Here is a 19886-nt window from a genome sequence, read left to right as displayed (position 1 = left end):
CGCCTCAGGCGGCGGCGGGAGCGCCTCGGGCACACGGCGTCGGCGGCGCCGCCATCAGCGGCCGGTCCCGGGACGCGCCGCGCTGTCGCGGCCGCTCCTTCCGGCGCCGCGCCCCCACAGCGCCCCCTGCCGCGGGGAGGGCGCGCGGCGGACGGGAGGTGCGGCCATGGCGGCCGGCGCGGCGCAGGGGCTCGGCGAGGGCGGCGGCGGCGGCCGCGGGTTCCTGGGCCCGCGAGTGCCGGCCGAGGTGGAGGCCATGGCCAGGGGCGTGCAGGACGTGGGCAAGGAGACCTTCCGGCGGCTCCTCAAAGGTAGGGCCCGTGCGGGGCCCACTGGGCGCCGCCCCGGCGCGGAGGCGCCGCGCTGCCCCCGCTCAGGGACGCGCGGGGTTCCAGGCGGAGCCCGTGGGCAGCAGCCGCGTTCCCCAAGGAAGCCGTGGATCCTCTCGGGAAGGCAAGGACAGCTCTTAGAGAGCTTCCAAAGGATACCCAAAAGTGTGGTGAAAGGCCATAGCGGGGAAACCGTGCGGACTGAGGTCACTTGGTCCGCTCGGTCTGGAGGGGGCTGAAGGGAGACCTCAAAGCCGGCTACAACCTCCTCTCGAGAGGCTGCAGACAGACGGACACTGATGCCCGCTCTGGTGACCAGTGACAGGACACGAGGGAACAACATAATGCTGTGTCAGGGCACTTCAGGTTACTATAAGGAAAAGATTCTTTCCCTGGCAGGTGTTGGGCACTGGAACGGGCTCCCCAGGAAAGTGGTCACAGCCTGACAGACCTCAGGGGGTGTTGAGACAATTCTCTCAGGCACATGGTGGGATTCTTGGGGTATCCTGTGCAGGGCTGGGCTGGACTCAATGATTCTTCTGGGTCCATTACAACTCAGAACATTCTGTGATTATGTGACAGCTTGGAGGGCTGCAGCTGCAAGGCTGCAGCTTCTTGGAGCACTTCCCTTTGCTTTTCCCAACAGGAAGCTAGAGCTGAGCTTTAAATAAAATGAGGGGCTTGATTCATTGTATTCCACAATTCTGTGAAATAATGAGGAACGGAGTTCTGCAGCTGTGGATGTCAAAGTCAGCTGAGTGCTGTTAAAGTCATTCCTCTCCCATCCCTGTGTCCCAGAGCCCCCAGCCCAGTCACTGTCAGGTTGTGTATGGCAGTCAGAGACCCCTGGGCATCTACAGAATGTCCAGGAGACAGTACAGCAACCCCAAGGTGCAGGTGTCCTGTTGAGGTTGAGGCTATAAGATTTGCGATAACTGATTTCATTTTTGTCTGTGAGGTTTCTCCCTCTAGTGAGAATTTTTTCAAGACACCTTTGACCATCAAAATCAAGAGTTACACACTTGAGTAAATTATGGTATGTAAAACAATCATGGAATAATGGAAGAGTTGATTAGTGGAGTGAAAGCACAGCTTGCTGGAGGGTAGCTGCTGCCCAGCATGGTGTGACCCTGACATGTTCTCTCAGCTAACATCTTGTCTGGGATTTCCTTTTTTATTTTTAGGACTCAAAACATCTGGTAGCTGGTTTGTCTCTGAAAGTGTTGCTGCACAGTAGCAGAAACAAGCAATGTATTCAGGGGCTCCTTGTCATACTTGAAATAATAAAGCTGTGTACAGGCAGAGGCATTTGGGACAGAAGTACGTACACATTTTAAACTACATTTGCTGTCTAGTGCAGGAACATAGAGACTGAAAAGCCTTTTCAATGCCAGGAAGCCTGACTGTATGGGTTTTATTTTGGTGTAAGCTATCACCTGCTTTCAGGTGTGCAATAAATGCTTCCTACCATAGCAGGGGCAGACAGTCCTTCAAAACCAAGTGCCTGGAGCCAGGGCAGTGACCCCAGTGCAGGTCCCCCTGCAGTGGGTGGGCACAGCTTCCCTCTGCTTATGCAGAGCTGGCACAAATCTCCCATCGCTGTCTGCTCTTGCTGGCCTGTGACTCACAGTTTGCAGGGCTGCAGTTTTTCCTGTGAAGGTTTTGTAATCTTTGAAGATGTGATGGATTTCAACACTGTTTATTTACATCATTCTTGCACTTGCACCAGGTTTGTTTTTTGAGGCCGTTGCTGTTACTCTATTGCTAAACAAAGACTGTTGTAAAAAATGAGATGCAGTTTCATGTAGCTGGTCAGTTCGCTATGTAAAAACTGCATGTAACAGTATCTGAAGATTATCCAGCCAGTGGTGTTGCAGGCTCTGCTACACTGTCTCAATGATTGATTTAATTTTTGTGTGTGAGGCTTCTCCCTGTGATGAGAATTTTCTTTGACCATCAAAGTCAAGAGCTGCACAGTTGAGTAAATCAAGAATCTTGCTTTGCTTTCTTATTCGCAGTCACTGTTAATGCATTGGAAGGAAAAGACTGCAGGGAATCTGTCAGGCTGATTGCAGAAAGTGCTAACCTCTCAGAAGAGCAACTTGCTTTCCTCATTTCTGGCATGTACACCCTCCTCCGAGAAGCATTGAGACTCCCCTTGTCAACTTTCAAACAAGAAGTAAGTTCTGGGAGTACTTGGAACCTTGATAAGGTAAAAGCTGCATCAGACACAAGTCACCATCTAAATCTCATTTGCCTAGGTGGGAAAATGCACATAAAAATTGTTCTCCAAGTTTAGGTTGTTGGAAGAAACTGTTAAAAGTCTGGAACTTATTATTTCACTTGTTGAGTAGATTTAGAGTGAGTTTTTGAAAAAATATTTAAGCTTTAGGAAAAAGATTCCTGTATCTATTTCTACTTCAGCATCTTGTTCACTGTGCATGTTTGTTTTCACTCATAAATTAAAACCACCAAAGAAATCATAGCAAAATGTTATTTCACAGGCATCAACACTCTCTCTTACTGGGTGTTCACACATACCACTCATTTTTGCCCATGTTTTCAATTTCTCATATTTGTTTGCCTCCTTTGTTCACATTTCTTCCATAGAGGAAAGAAGGTATAAAGGCCAGAACAATATAGTGGAATTTGGAAGAAAAGGCAGTTTCCATTTATGCTTTGGATGTTTGGTGTGAATATGCACATACCCACCATGTTCCCAACTCCTATCCCTTCTTCATGGCTATTTTCTTAATTTTTCGTGTTCCCTTACCTTACAATTTTCTTTTCTCATTTTTATGTGAGCGAGCAACTTCAAGGTTCCCAGTACCTCTTGTTTAAGATACAGCTTCATATTTACCCAGGCATACTGGGAAAGCTTCCATATTGCAGGAAATGTAGTGGAAGTCTGCTTTTAATATTCAGACCTTATCTTCTGCCATTTCCTTTTTCTTGTCATAGTTTAAACAAGTTACTGCAAAATGTATTTGAGAATAAGGGCGTATAGTCACTCTGAAAGAAAAATGTTTCTGAATAGCTACATAAAAGAAGTGGCAGAGGTGTTGTTTTGAGAAATAAAGGCTTCCAAGATATTTAGGTCTTTAAATCACAACTTGATTGAACACTTCTGAAAATTCTCTTCAAAATATTACCAGTCATTTAAAAACTACTGGCACTGAAGTCTAAAATTTTTGGGGAGAGATACCAAATAAGTAACCACTATTGTGTCAGTAGGTAAGAAATTATCATTTAAGGCTATATCATGTAAAATTTCATCTTCCTTGTCTTTTCAGGTTTTTAAAGAAGACCTGAAGGAGCTCAGGTATGCCTGTATACACCAGTTCATTTAATGTTTGTTTTTTTCATGGCTTTTATGTAACTGCTTCCCCAAATTAACTTTTTTACACAAAAAAAGTTAGTATAAAAATTACCTGTAAATAACTCTTAATGCATCTGTTGCCAAACATCATGTAGAGCCAGAGGGAAAAAACAGGTGTTGTGTAAGACTTGATTTAGCACTGAGCATGAGCAGTTTTATTTCACCTGCTGGGGAGAATGGTCTGATTTATTCTGTAATGTAGGTTATGCAAATATGAGTGACCTTCTCTCTGCCATCCCCATCTTGCCCTGCTATATTTTTTTAAGTGTTTGGTAAGACAGTGGTAGCATTTCAGAAGCTAAGAACTGCCCTACTTCTTTCCTTCTTTGAAAGGTCAATGATATAACGTTCATGAAACCCGACCACCATGTTCAGCTTTGATTTCTCGTGCCCATTACCCAAGAAATCATGACCTTTGTTACAGCCTTTGACAAAATCTATATCAGTCTTCCATGAGTATATCTGAAGGGATCATATCCTAAAAGCTAGAGGTCAGATGCTAGTAATATTTATAGGTTTTCCCTTATTTCTATATTCAGTAGCAATGAGAGAATAACAGCAGTTGATGTTTTCTTCTGTAGTGAAACCTCTGCACCAAGGCTTAATTATTTTAAAACACTATTTTTCTTTAACATTGCTACCTAGGAGAAAGATGTTTCTAATTCTGTCTTTTTTCATCCTTATTTGTCCATTAACCTGTAAAATAATGGCTTCTCCTCATAAGCAGTTAAATCATAAGCACAATTTACTTTATGAGCAACTTCAGGCAAGCTAAAACTGCAGCTATAATTGGGGTGTAATCAATGAAAGGTGGCATTTGGGCCATAGTGAAAGGTGCCTTGCAAGTTGATACAGTTTTGTCTGTGGCTCAGTGCTGGTGTTTGGCCTGCCTTTTGTCTTGAGTGCTCACATGCCAGCTGCTGCCTCTGCCACATCATGGAGTTCACACCCAGGTTAAAGTAGGTCAGTAAGAAACTGATGAATTGCTTTTGGCCCGGTGGGAGCTGGTGTCTTTTGAGATGCACACAGAATGTGCCAAACTTGATTATGGAATAATGAAGAATACAAAAGCTCCATGCCAAATTCTCTGGGGCTGGGTGAATATTCCTCTTCTGAGCAGTGGAGAAAGTTGGTATAAGAGTGTCAGAAGTCACTGGCTGGGCTGGCTGTGTCAGAAGTGCAGACTCCCAGGTCCTTGTCATTTGACCACGCTTCAATGACTTATGCTTTTGTAGTTGTGTTTCGGAGTTTTTTTCCCACTTAATGGTTTATTCATACATTTTACTCAGATACTTTCCAGTCTTGATGCCCTTTTTTATATCTTGGTACATCTTTTTATCTTATTGTTCTGGTTAATAGGGCTGATCTAGCAGCAATAGTTAGGTAACTGCATTTGTGCTGCTTGCAGACTTGAGTGTTTTATGTGCTGCTAGTTGCTGCTATGCTTCATTATTCTCACAGTATTGGGACTCTTCCTAACTTCTACCTCTGACATATAACTCTGCCCATATAATATCCTGTAATTCTCAATTTTCTGGTGATGTACCTGATCTTGGCTTCTAGTTTTGATGAAGAGAGAGGCTGGAGTACATGCCCAATTCTGATTAACTACATCAATATTACTAGTTTAAAAGAGTTGCAATTCCCTATTTCTCAGCCTGAGTGGTTGAGCCAGTGGGAATAAATTCACACTAAATTGTGGGTGCTTTTTTTTTCCTCCCCTCACAGATTATTTAATAACTTTATGACTCAGGCGAATAACATGGGATTGAGACATCTTCACACATTTCTTGCCCTTTGAGTCCCTTCCTCAGAATGTTCCAATGACAAGTGATTGCTATCTGTAGTTCAGGCTGAACTGTGCCATGTTCTATCTTATCTGTGTCATGTCTGACTGGCCTCAAGTGTGCTGAGGAGCCAGGAAGAGAATTTTCAGTGAGATCATTGACTGCACAGCAAAAATAATGCAAACTCAAAGGTGGTGTTAATGTTTCTGTTTTAGTAATGCTCTTGAGTCAATCAAGTGTTGTGGTAGGTGTCATCATAATCATATTACAGCCCTGTCTCCGGCTATTCCACCACATAGTCAGGGTATCCAGTCAGTGTCAGGATGGACTAAATGATACACTTGCACAAAAGTGTGAGTAATGTTTGCAGAAATAGTCTTGTCTCTTCTGAAAGTCAGACTCTTGCAGCCAAAAAACACTGTTCTAGTGCTTGCTAAAATGAATTTCTTTTTATCCAAGCACTATTTTAAAATGTGGTTTAACCCCACTTCTCCCCTTCTGAATTCGAGCTGTAGGAACTGCTGTTTCATCATCCCACTGTGTGAGTTGATGAGTTGTTTTTCTCTGGTCATTAGACACTGTAAGCCCTTTAGGACATATAACTTCCTTGTTTGCTTTGATTTTTCTTTGATACACTGCTGTGTGCCTCAAGCCACAGGTGAGTAATATCTCTGGGCACTGATTCATGGTGAGTGCTGGATTTAACTGTGGCAGCAGCTGTAGTGACTTCTCCCACTTGTCCAACCTGCCTCTCTGTAGGAGGTTACTGTCCCTGTGGCAAAGGCAGCTAGTGGATAGTGTTTGCTCTGTGGTCTTTGCAATTCACAGCCTGATCTATTGAACTGAAAATCAACAGAAGCTTGTTTGTAAGGCAACAAGGAGTGGAGAGATGTAGGGTAGATGGAGTGTGTTAGTCTCTTCAACCAGTCCCCATGTATGCTCCTTTTGTAAGTAGGGCCTCTGAATGTTGAGAGGCAATTCCTTCTGTGTTCATTACACTTGAGGTGAAAGCGAAATGAAACATGTAAGTTTGGGATTTTTGAAAGCATGCATTGCTCGCCTGCCTTCTGCACTTGTCAGAGCCATCAGTAAAATTTTTCTTGACTTTACTGAGAGAAGTTAAGCCAATACTGGGTTCTTTTGAAATACACCATTGCCATACAAGGTAGGATGGGCAGATGTAGCAGTTTTTAGGGTTCTTGATATATAAACATAGGTTTTGGGAGTCCTTTCTTTTGAGAGTCCTGACTGAATCGATACTGAAGTGCTTACATAAGAGCTGGCAATTTTAAGCAATGGAAGATGGAAAATGTTGACACATCTTTTGTGTTCTGTAATAGATTGAGGGTTTTTTCAGGTAAGGCCGTATAACTATGGTTACAAAAAATCCCTAACTGTTTTGTCTTGCTCTTCTCTTTCAGAATACCAGAAGATTTCATTGTGGACTTTTCCAGTGTAGTCTTTGGTAACAGGTTAGTGTCTTCATTGTGCAGACAGCAGGACTGCACAGAGCTCTGCTGACACAAATGCTTGGTGTATTGAAGGAACAGCAATATTTTCCAAATTAATGAGAACAAGACTTGTCCCATTAGTTTGATTCAGCACAGAATGATGTCCATCATGCATGGCAATACATGCATTAAGTAGCTTTCTTGCCAGTTCTCAGTTTTTCTGTGTTCATCAGTTTTTATAATGTTCTATAGACTGTGAGGTTGATCAATACCCACAGATGAAAAATGCAGCACAGAATTACTCATTTTTGCCATCATTATCATTGCAAGTTATAGCAGAGGAGGCAGGCTACATAAGCCCTCTACCTGCTCTGGTTCATGGCAGCTTTCTCAGATAGCATTTCTCAAGTCTTAATGTACAGTTCAGTTGGGAATTCACTCTGAGTGACTTGATGACAACACATATGAGATATCAAGTGCTCTGCCTGCTGTAATTCACTTTTTAAGCAACATTCCTCAGTAACTCTAGAGTAAGTAATAAATTGAGTGCTTTTTGAACAGCCTGTCTCTTTTGTCACTTCTTGGGATTCCCTTTTTCTAGAAGTTTCTCTGCTCAACCATGTTTAGCCTATTCTACATCTAGAAATAAAAAATCTTGAACATTTTGAATATGCAAACTTGTACAGGGCGAGGAGTTGGACTCAGATGATCATTGTGGGCCAACTTTCCTTCTTGAAATCTGAGGTCACTCAGCATGTGACATCACTAACCCAATGCTGCTCCAGATGCTCTGCGTGGAATCCCAATAATCATAGTTGTGGTTTTGCAGTTACCCTCAAGGGTCTGAGTGCTGCTACCAAAGCTAAAAATATTTTCCATTTCTTTGATTAAGATCTTGGCTTACAGATAAAGGTTCTTGGAGTAAAAATAAATTCAGTCATTTCATCTTTTCTTTGCTCTTCTGTTTGAATTATAGGTGTTAAGAATGCAAAATTCATGGTTGCAAAGTGGAAATACTGCTTGCAGTAGGGAAGGAAGATAAATTTAGCTGTAATTTGAAGCATGCATGATTGTCTGTTTTCTACTGTGAAATCACGATGCTGGAAAATTTAGCTTTTTCTCATTTTGAAAGCTGTGATTATCCAGTGTAATCTTGCTCTGTGTTTTGAGACCAGAGAAGAACACCTCAGGTTTGATTTTTAGACAGATCTGCTTCTACAATCTTAAATGTAACACTGAATCATACATATGCTTATTGAGTTGTAAATATACATGTTTGTGATGGTAAGAGGTGCATTAGCATGTGATCAAAAATTCAGTAATTCAGTATGAGCAAGATAACCCAGAAAAATCCATTTTTAATACTTTTCCTGGCATCTTATCTTATTTTGGGAGTTCTTTTCACTAAACAACAGCTCTGAAGTATTTGGCATTTGTGTTTGTGTCCCCACAGTTCCACCAAGCTATGTAGACTGAAATAAAAACTTGCCACATCAAATAACTACAGGAAATTAAAACTGTCTTTTCAGGGAAAGAATAACACTAACTTCACCCTCTCTGAATGTTTATAATAAATGCACTGGGGTTTTTTTCTGATGGTGTACCTTTAGTTTCTACCAGGAGGGTGCATTCTGTGTTGTCAGCATTTCACACATACAAGTTTGTTCAGCCTTCCAGCTCAGTGGCCTGCTAGGCATGTCTTGTTATGTGCATAGGGAACCATCCAGAACTTGTCTCTAGTTTTGGTACTGGTAGATCAGCTGCTGCTCCAAGTTCTCTAATCTTTCATTTTCGAGTTGCATCCTTTAGCAGGTGATGTTCTTGTCACCAGGTGTATCATCCTTTCCACCACACCTTGTACGGTCTCTAGGATGGTCTCTACCTGATCCATGGTCTTTTGCTTGTTCTGACTTCTGTCTTCTGCACAATGTGCTGACAGTATATTGCAGCTGCTGGCACAGAGTGTTTACAAAATGTAATTATAGACTATAGGTTTTAGATACAAGATTCATTGAGTATTTTCTGCTCTATTTTGCTATTCCTCTCAGAAATCAATGGCTTGATTAGCAGCCTGTAATTTCTGAATGCATGTTGGCCACTATGCACATTCTGTCATCTGTACAGGATTCTTGCAGTTCCCATTGTGGTCTTGTCCAAGCTGGGAAGGTCCTGACAGAAGCTTAAACTAACCTATAGAAGCTGTGACTCTTCCTAGGAGAATGGTACAGAAGTGCAGTCCTGACCAGAAATAAAGCTTTTTGTTTGACCACAGAAATGCCATCTCTCAACAGTATTCAAAGTTTCCCCTCTGTTTGGGAGGTCACCATTTCTGATCTTTCCCACCACTGCTAAGTAGAATATCTTTCTGTTTTTAAAACTCCTTTCTTCCCCCAGGGTGCTGGTGCTGCACTGAATGGACTGACTTCCATTGATGGGAGTTAACATGTCTTAAGGAAACGGTAGCAGTGTGGCTATTTTTAGGGAGTCTCCAACATAAGCAATACTCTGGCAGCAGCTCTCCACTGAGGGAAAGGCCTGTTCTTACTGTTTAATCCTGCTAATGACTGTTCTGGACTCCAGCTCCTCATGGCTGCCCCCAGCTGTGGTGACCTACTTCCTATCCAGGAGTTGACAATGAGTAAGAACCAGCTGATCTACTTTTTTTGCTCATTTCTTTACCATGCTATTAGGAATGTGTCTCAGTTCTGACACCACCCAACCTCCCCTCATCAAAGAGATAAATTCTTTCTTATATCACCTTTGCAAAATGCAGGACACTTGGAGGATCTCAGCCTGTGAGTTCCTGTACTCATTAATCTTTCTGGCCAATTTCTAAAGGCCCAGCTAACTTGCACACAAGAATCTCAGTAGTGATGTGAAACTGCCATTCCTACAGTGCTTGATTTGTTCAGAGAGGATTGCTTTCTGATGCAAAGTCTGTAATTAGATTATGTCTAGCACCATGGATAAAGGATGTAATGTTTCTTATCCTGCCCTTAGTGGAAGTACTGGAGTAGTCTTGAAATGTACAGTAAATAAATTCCAGGGACATGGGATGCTTAGAGAGAAAAGAAAAGAGTAACACAAAGTCCAGAATCCACCTCCTGAATGGACCAGCACAGTGACCTCATTCTGAAGTTATTTCCGCATGTATATCTAAGAGTGAATGGTTATTATGTATTTGTATCAGTTTTGCCATTTAGTTATCCAGAACTTAGCATGTCATTAAAATTCTGAAAGTTGTCAACCATCTGAAGTTTAATTGCTGTTAACTGTATTCCCACACTAGGACTTGATCAGCCTGATTCTTCCTGCAATATGAGCAACAAATGAAATGCTTGGCTTCTTACACATTAGGCTAGGCAAAAATCTTGAAGGCTGAGCTGGGGTTGGCACTGAACATTATGTAAGGAACTTAAAGTTTGTAAATTATGTTGGATCAACAAGAACCACTGTGGGGTTTTTTAAGTATGCTTCAAAATACACTCAATACACTAATATTATATTTTAAAATATTGCTGCTTGCCAATACTAGATGGTTTTTGCTGAGGAAGAACAGTGACCTTATGCAACTGTTTTGCCTAAGTCATCTGTCTTGTCTCTGCTTGCTTGTTCCTGTTGGATTTGCATGAAGGTAAGGATATGTTTGCAGGTCCCTTTCTATGCCTCACAGTTGCATTTAATTGAAATAATAGGTATGCCAGCCACCACAATGATTCTCAGTAATCTTTAAAGTGACATCAGTTTACTAGAATTATACAGTCACTTGGTCTCTTTTTTCAACATGGACCATAGTTAAGCATCAAAAAAGGGGATAATCTGAGCACAACTGTCTTAAATCCACAAAAACTCTGCTTATTCAGACCTCCTTAAGTGAGGACAGATGTAGGAGAGAAACAAATTCTGGACAGGTTTGTACAGAGGAATTCTATTTTCTCTTTGGATTGTTCCTTCTTTTATGGATTTACATTGCAATCTCTTATTTCTGATTGACTCTTCAGGCGTCCCCCTTCCGAAGGCACAGCTCTGGTACAAAGAAGTCGGCTGCCAAGTATCCAGGACTTCAAGTGGAGGGTGGATGTAGCTATATCCACAAGGTACAAAAGACAATCATGCACATCCCTGGAATTACCTAAGATTAAACTGATTTCTTGTGCTGCTTAAACATGTTAATGGGGGTCAAAACGTGCCTTGCTATTAGGGGTTGGTAGGTAGCCTTAAATAGTAAGATACAGGTGGAATTTTCTGAACAGTGTAGAAGTCAGTGTATGTAGACTTTACTGCTGGTAACATTTCACTCAAAGATTGAGTATCTTATTTTAAAACTTAACAGAGCTGATACAAATCCACAGGTCCTGGTGATGATGGCATAAATTAGTCAGATTGAGCCTCAAGCAGCTAAGCAAGCTCTTAGTTTTACTGGAACAGGGGAGTGTATTCATCTATTCAACTTCTCAAGCAGACCATCATTTTTTGCACATGTTAAATGAATTTCCACCTCTCGTACTCTGCTTCTACAAAGAGCAGTTTCAGGCCAGCACCTTTACACTGCCATAGTTATGTAACTGGTCATTGAACTACCTCCTAGTTTCTTACACAGCAGGAGTAAAAGCCTTTGAGATCATCCTGCCTGTCCTGCAGTGAACAGCTTCTTACCATCTGCCACAACAGAGGCATGTGGGGGATGGATCTTTGGCTACACCCAGAAGGAAACAGAAACCTGTTGTCTGTGCTGTTTGCTCTCTGTCTAGTCCTAACCAGGACAGACCAAGCTGAAAGAAATTAGATGATCCGGTCTTTGTTAGTAGTGTAATTTGTTAGTGTGAATAACTTCATGTTGTGTGTCTGAAAACCTGCATCTGGGAGAGAGTGCTGTCTCTTGGCTGCCAGAGAGGCCCATGGTTGATCAGGATTGTCTTCCTGAAATCAAGAAAAAAGGCTCCTAAGAGAAAATTGGAATGGCCACAAGCTACTAGTTCAGGTGACTTTCTGATGAGCAGTGCTGTAAGCACCACACAGGTATCACTCTGTAGAAAAAGAATCTATACTGATATGAGAGCAAAATGTCCAGGTAAACATTCTCAGGCACAGTGCTTGCAAGCTGAAAGCAAATCCTCTGATTTGTTTTCCAAATTACACAGGAGGAGCAATACATTACCGGTTTTTGTTTTCCTTCCTTTTAATTTTGTTTTCAGTTAATCTTCCCCCTGGGATTTCTTGTTTATCATCCAGCAACAGCCTCTGCAGGGAGGTATGGCAGCTTTGGGCTGTAGTGCCTGTCTGTACCTGAGCAGGCTTTGGCAGTGTCAGTTGATGGAAGCTGCACAAGAATGACTCACTTCCCTTCTTTGGGTCATCAAATAAAATAACACACAAATTTAGGATGAAGCCTGGAAGAGGCTGATTCCCCGAATGAGGTGGAAGTTGAACGTATGAAAGGATGGAAATGATTAATGCAGCATGGTAAACTGCATAAGAAAACTGTGCATTATTATTAGCAGTACTTGGTCAGCTCTTATCCCTATCATAGTTCCACTAAACCAATTACGTAAAAATTAAAATGCTCCTAAACTTGCAGTTACTAAACTATTAACTAAATGTTAAGTCTCAATACTGAGGTAAATTCGACAGAGCTGTTGTGTTCATGAGTTTCCAGCCAGACTCTGTGACTGAAATTACTCATGTTCTGTGTAAAGCCTACATGAACATCTAAAATTGTTAAAGTGGAATGCTGTACTCATCACAGTGCTGATCTGTACTGCTGTAATCCTAATGATGTAAATAATTTCAGTTCACTGGCCCGTGCACTCCAGCCATCCATTCTGATGATGATGAAGCTTTCAGATGGGACAGCTCATCGCTTTGAAGTAAGTCTGATTGCCATAATAAATAGTAAGGAAACCACTTCTAGTTTTATTTAGAAAGTTGAATTATTACTTAAAATACTAAAGCTTTTGTAAATGGTGTGTTACCATTGGTTGGTTTGCTTTGGAATCCTTCATGTTCAATGTAGCCACATAAAGTATTTAATGAAATACTAATCAAAATCATTTCATACCTTGTTCCTGCACATGTTCTGCTGAACTGCAATTTATTAGAAGAATATTAATTACTGGAAAGCACTATTACATAATGTCTGGTTTGATTAAAAGTTATGGGGTTGTTATGAACTGTAACCTTCAGACCTGATGTTGTCTCTTGAGGGCAGAAAAATTACTGGGATAGTTTATATAATGTATGATACACTTGTAAACCTTCTGCATTTGGCAGAGAATGGTAACATTCTTTTCTGTGGCAGAGGTAGTTTTATTCTTTTTCTTCAGAACTGTTCTGGCTGCCAGAAAGTAAAAAAAAAAAAACCCTCTTTGCTTGTTACAGGATTAGTCAGTGGCAGTATTTATGACAGTGTACCTAAAGGCTTGCCAGAAGATGGCATAAACTCTTCCATAATTTTAACCTTTGAGAAGGAATGCTATTTGTTCTATAAATAGCATGGTGGTGCGTACAGGAATTCAATGCACAGCAGGCATTGTTACATTTGAACTCTGTACAGATTTTGGCTTCAGTTCTCTCATTAGTAGCAGTCTGGAAGAAGCACCAAAGCCCTGTGGGTTGAAAGAGGTGGACTGATTTTACTGTTGAATTGTTTTGCAATAAAGCATCTGTAGAAAAGGGCATAAATTCTGTGCTACATTGCAAACTGTTGAGGGTGTCGCTTCACAGGAGATCAAATTTACCCCTCTGGACTGTCCAGCTCAGAGCATCCTATACACTCTTTTGAGGACTTCCATGGAACTTAAATGATGCCATGGACTTCAGGTTAACCCTTTACAAAAGGGTAAGTTTCACTTGTGAGGATAAAATCTAGTTTATTCCCACTTTAGTTCCTGGCATATCATGTCCAGTGTTGGTCTTGGTGCCATTTTTTCTGACTGTTTTGGTTTGATTTTAGGGTTTGTTTTTTGTGGGTTTTTTCCTCAATGTGGAAGACCTTTAGTTATTCTGCAGTGGAGATGTGTTTGTCCAGCATGTGCAGGAGTGCAGATATCTGATAACAAACAGTGTGCTTCTCTTAGAATCAGCTCTTTACTGTTGCTGCCTCTTGGATGTGAATGCCAAGGGTGTGACTTCAGACAGGATTTCTAGATCTGATGAGAGGTCTTCCCACAGTTAGCTCTTTGGAATAAACTTGTGTTTTGGTTAGAGTAAGTAAGTTTATGCAAGTAAACATAGTCCTCAGATGTTCAGTTTTCCTTTATTTGAACACATTCAGAATGTCGTGCTACCTAACAGGGCTTATGTAAGATGGTAAGTCCAGAAAATAATTCTGTTGTGAACAGTTTTAAAATGTGTATAGCACAGGGAGAAGTTACACTCTTTGGTCTCCATTTGGTATTTTAATCACAGTGTGGCTTCTGACTGAAGTTGTTTTTTTTAAGCAGTGGGAATTGCAGCATTTTGAGTCTTGTTGTATATATGTCAAAAGTGAAAAGGACATGGTGCCTTTTTATGCATTTCTGATATATGTGGAAAATGCAAATCAGGTGTTGGATTCCTCTCATATAATTGGTATCTGTGCCAGAGTGGGCAGGAGGATGACAAGGTGCTCTGCCAAAAGAACTGCTGTCTTCAGTGCAGTCAGAGGAGTAAATTCGGCAGTGCTGTGCAGACTGTGTGGGACCAGCCAGACTGCACTGGGCACTTGTGTGAGCATCTGTTTGTGCACTGCACTTGTGTCACCAGGCTGTGTCACCAGGCTGTGTCACCAGGCTGTGTCACCAGGCTGTGCCTGCACTCAGCTGGGGGTCTCTTTCTTCATAGATAAATTTCCATCCACTGGGCTTCTCAGGCCTGAAATGGGAAAGGAGATCCCGTGAGTCTCCTGCACAGTTGAAAATGCTTTGTGTGTTTAACCCTAAATCTTTTGCCTTCCACACATTGTGGAAGTGCCATTTGCTCTTGAGGTTGTTGCCAAGTGTCTGGCCTTGAGTCTCAATTCCTTTGTCTTGCAAGTTTGGACAAGCAGAATATCTTGAATTTGTTGCTTGAGAATTCTGTAGTCTCCACGACCTTCCAGATGTCTTTCCTTCCAGTCCATGACTTTTATATCACCCAAGCAGCTCTCAATTTACATCCTTGAGTATTTCTTTTCTCTCATCAGGCGTACAGAAAATGTACAATCTAGGTGTTATTTCTGGTTTTTTCCCACTCTCCTTTTCCATGTGGATTTAGTTGAATTACCTGAATTTTATTAACCTTAAATCCTTTGTCTTAAGTCTGGAAAAAATAAGTATTTTAAGAGAAATTTGCCTTACACTGCAGAATGTCCCATATCCATAGGCATGCCCTAGTCAAGTTCCTGAGATGTCTTGTGTTTTCTAACCTGAGCATTCTGTTTCAGGTGCCAGTTGCAAAGTTTCAAGAACTGAGATACAATGTTGCCCTTATACTGAAGGAAATGAATGATTTGGAGAAGAGGAGCATACTGAAGATCCAAGACTGAGCACTTTTAAATTGGGAGGTTTTGGAAGAGATCTGAAACCCTCAGCATGTTTGGTGAATACAAAACAGGGGACCATCACCACTTTGCCTCTATGAACTTCAATGTGGCATTTATGATGTCTGCTGTAAATATTTTTTTTCAACTCAAGAGTTTAAAGCACAAGCTCTTTTTGTAAGACTTAGGAAAAACAAAACATTTATCTATGAAAAAGTATAACGCTCTCTGTGAACATTTTTGCATGATTCATCAAAACATTTTTTAAATAACCATCTTAATAGATGTTAGAGTCATTTGTTTCTGACTATGATTCGTAATTCTGATTTTTTTTTAAAGTTTGCTACCGGAAGCCCTATCAATGTGTATGTATCATAAGAAAGCTCTGCAATATTTCAAATAAAAAATAAAATAACAAACCCACTCCTGCCTTCCAGTATGACAAATGTGATCTTGAGTTTTTGCTTAAAATTGTTGCCTCATTACTTACTAAGTGACTATGGTTTTGCTATGGATAGTTAAAGGCTAATTTGGAAGACTGGATCAAGAAAGAAGTATCATCTGGGCTTCCAGGACTAATTCCATGGAATTACAGCAGTGGAAAGGTGAAATCTATTTCTTTATCTGGTTGATCAGAATGGGCTAAATAGCTGTAATCTCCTAGTTTTGTGACTGGAGATGCCTGCCTCTTGTTTCATGTGATGCCTGTGTGTTTGATTCCATGGAATCAGCTGTCATGATTAGGCAGAAACCTCTGGCCTTGCAGTGGTGGTGAGCAGCAGGAGGCAGCGATCTTGTAACCCACCCCAGCTCATCAGTCCTGCAGGCCAGACCCCAGGATGAAGAGGCTGCCTACAGCTGGGATGGAAGTCACAGGTATGAGGATATCCAAGCCCCCAGGCTGAGAAAGCAGTTCAGCACAGGCTGAAGTTTCCTGAGCTGCTCAGGCAGTTGGACTGGATGGTCATTGTAGGTCCCTCCATTTGTACTGGAATAGTCTGTTCTGAGTTACTCCTTTGGTGAATTTACCTTGGAAGGATTCCCTTAATGTGAAACATGTTTCGAGTCTCATTTAAATGCTGCGGGACCACATGTATGTCCCTAAGAGCTTTGCCAAAAAATTTTGCTGATTAATTCCTCACTCCTTGCCTGAATGAATTTTCCCCAGCAGCAAAGACAGGGAGGCTGTGATTCTGGAACTCAGTTTGTCAGAAGTCAGATGTACTTTAGAAAGCACATGCCACTGCTGCTGTTAAGCACTGGCTTATTCCAGCTAATTGCAGGGTTTCTATCACAGTAATACCACCCATATTTGTCTCTTTCATGTTTTATGGTTGTAGAACTTGCCTTTATCTTCCTCACTCCCTGCAGAAAATTACTGAAATTAAAATTGTGGGTTAAGGCGGCCTTTTACACTCCCACAGATGTTTGTGTAGGAAAGGATGACTTGCCTTTTGGATTTAAAAAATCACAACAAGCATAGTAAGACTTATTTGTCATACTTCTAAAGAGACTTCTTTGACAGCAGTCCATACCAATATAAAGATAGCTGAATAGCTGTGGTCCAGAAAGCTTTTAAAACCTGTGCAAGAATGTGTCCTGTAGTTTCAAATAAACCATCAGCAGGATTTCAAATTGTTCAGAAGCTTCCTGTTCCATTTGCTTTGTAGTGGAGCATCAATAACTTCCAGCTTTGATCCATACTGCATCTTAGTCTGTTAACTTCCAAGTGGACTGCAGACTGCATTAATTCATCTGTGAATCTTGTTCATCTTCCTTGTATCTTAGCACAGGCTGTGAAACAAAACATACATCTTTGTGTTCCTTCTTACAACATTTCCCTTCTGGCTGCTTAGACTTGCATTGTTTCAAACTTAAAATGTTTCTCAGCTGAGCCTACGTGAAGTCATTTCAGACAAAGGGAGTTCTGCTGCATGGAGGTAAAATGACCTGTTGGTAAAGGCATTTGCACAGTCATTTCTTACTGCTCAGAGCAGAGGAATCCATGAACACCTTCTAGAATATATTCATTTGGTGGTTCTGTAACAGTAATTGCTCATGTTCTCCAGAACTGGAAAGACTTCTTGGCCGGATTTGTCATGTTCTCTGTTCTCACTTAATCTTGAATTTATCTTGCTACACATTAAGCAGCAGTTTACTGTAATTGGAGGGTTACCATGTATGCTGATGGGTGCTTGAAAACTTGGGGTGTTCAGTCCTCTGAAAGGATTAGAAGAATTAATTTGGCCTTTCCTGAGAGATTAGTAAAGCAGAAGTTGTCACCAAAATGGCTAGTGGGAGTGCATAGCAGATAGTTCCTCAGTTTTGCTAAAATAAGAGTATTCAAAACATTGTTAGGTTTTTCAGAATTCAATAATGAATTACTTGTTAAATATTTGTTCAATGCTGAAATATCTTCTTTCTTCACAACTGAAATACCCTGGAATTTGAATTTCACTGAATTTCTGGCTGTAGCCCTTTCATTCCAATGCAGAACAAAAGTAACCTTCTAAGAATCTGGGTATGTCTGAACAGAAATTATTTTATCTCAGTCACTCCAGGTTTGGTTATGCTTCAAGGGCACATTGTGAATCCCCCTTTCAGTGTCAAGCAGTGAGAGACACAGCCTGAGTGGGATGCTTGCTTTGTCAGTCCTGAGGTCTTGTCAAGCTGATCACCAGCCAGTCATCAATTAGGCAGGCAGGGGTTTGTGTGGGAAGGGCACTGGGGTTTTTTCTTATTCCACAGTTCATGGACCAGTAAGTAACAAGAACCTTTTGCAGGCTCTGTTGGTATTTTATATTGAGAAACAACACCCTGTGATAGCATTGCTCTCTCTATTGGTGCCTTGCATTTATTTAAACTGGATCATGTATTTGTGTCTTAATTGTAGTGATTCTCTAACCATGGCATATGAACATAAACTTCTCTATTAAGCCTTTTCTTTAATTTTCTTTATAGAGGACAGAAATTTTTTTTCTTTTAAGATTAATTAATTTTAAACAGATTTAAAGTAAAACTTGGACTTGATAGTTTCTCAATGTAAATCATGTGTGTATGATAGCAAGGATGTCCAGTACATGAAGGAGTAGTCACAATAGGCAGAATACAAAATAAGAGGTAAAGATAGTTGCCAAAAGTCATTCAGAGGTTCAGTGGCAAAATAACACAGAAGAACACACACATCTTCTCCTCTTGTTCCCTATGCATATGTTAGTGCAGCTTCCTGACATAATGGTCAGGCTTCCTGCCTGGTATTTTTTTTTGAAATTGCCTGAACTGCATGGGCCATTAGTCAAAATCTGTTCTTGCTATGGACTATTACAGCATGTGCAGAGCACATGGAAATAAAAAGTCACCTGTATTTGTGATGTGACTTTTCACATCCCTTCTTCCTCTAGAGAAGTAGCTCAGTCAGTGTGACTGGTGGTTTGGAATTTCACACTTGAGTTAGTTGTGTTTGAGAGGGGGGCAATGCAGGTTTATTGGTGGCTTTTGTGGACTCAAAGCCTAATGCAGTTTATGGATTCAGAAGAAAGCTGAAGAATGTAGTCATGCTCTCATGCTGCTTGTTATGCCAGCCATTAACTGCTGGAAGAAGATCAGTATTGTGCTCATTGTCATTAAAAGGAAGAAATTAAACCTCCCTTTGCAGAGAAATCATACAAGGGAGATGTGCTTTTGCAGAGTGAGTCACCTCCTCACTTTAACTTTTTCTGTTTAAGTAAAGGATAAATCCATTCTTGATCTCATGAACAATGCAGGTAGGCAGGAGGGTGCTTTTTTGCCTCTTTCTTTTTTTTCTTTTGCCTTCTAATCAAGTACACCTCATGACCTACTGCTGCTCCAAGTCCATGAATATATGTATGAATGTATGAAAACTCTATGCTTTCAGGATGTGTTATATAAAAACACCCCAGCATATCTAGATTATGTATGATCAATTCACACAGCTGTTTTTGCTAAAAAAGTCTCTGCAGAGCCAGGCCTGATATCAGAGTCAAATATTTAGTAGTTGTTTGACTTTTAGTGAACAGTAAATTAGTATCTTGGCTTTAAAGTATTTTGCTGTTAGTGACTGTACGGCTCACTCTGTACCTGTCACACCCCACCAAGTACTAACATTTACCAAACACCACACATACCAGGAACTAGGAGAGGCACAGCCAGCTGCTTTCTCCCCTGAAAAAGAGGGTCACAGAGTTGTTGCCCATGGGCCATCTGTCATAAGGTCATAACTATTTGCAGGCTTGGGATAAAGCTCTGTGTTCTGAACCCTCCTTAGCACACAGCTCCCACCACGGGGAGTAGCTCATAAGCACAGCTGCTCTTTTCCCTTGAAATGTTTCAGCCATGTCCTGCTGGCAGAAGAGAATTCCCAGAAGCGCATTTCCCAGTGCCTTTCTGAGACTCCTTTCAGTCCAGAGTGCTCAGACTGCCAGC

At 41.3% G+C, this 19886-nt stretch overlaps 1 protein-coding gene across 1 annotated transcript; it reads left to right on the top strand.

Moving 5' to 3' along the window:
* Positions 1-160: 160 nt before the first annotated feature.
* Positions 161-15866, top strand: COMMD5 (COMM domain containing 5). The gene is made up of 7 exons (XM_066559751.1): positions 161-311; positions 2348-2508; positions 3623-3651; positions 6917-6967; positions 10948-11043; positions 12738-12813; positions 15348-15866. Exons 1-7 carry the CDS (start codon positions 167-169, stop codon positions 15447-15449), a joined length of 660 nt encoding a protein of 219 aa, XP_066415848.1. The 5' UTR covers positions 161-166; the 3' UTR covers positions 15450-15866.
* The last annotated feature ends 4020 nt before the right edge of the window (positions 15867-19886 follow it).

This window comes from Molothrus aeneus, chromosome 14 (genome assembly GCF_037042795.1).
Source record: "Molothrus aeneus isolate 106 chromosome 14, BPBGC_Maene_1.0, whole genome shotgun sequence".
Taxonomy (NCBI): Eukaryota; Metazoa; Chordata; class Aves; order Passeriformes; family Icteridae; genus Molothrus; species Molothrus aeneus.
This window is presented reverse-complemented; position numbering and strand designations above follow the sequence as displayed.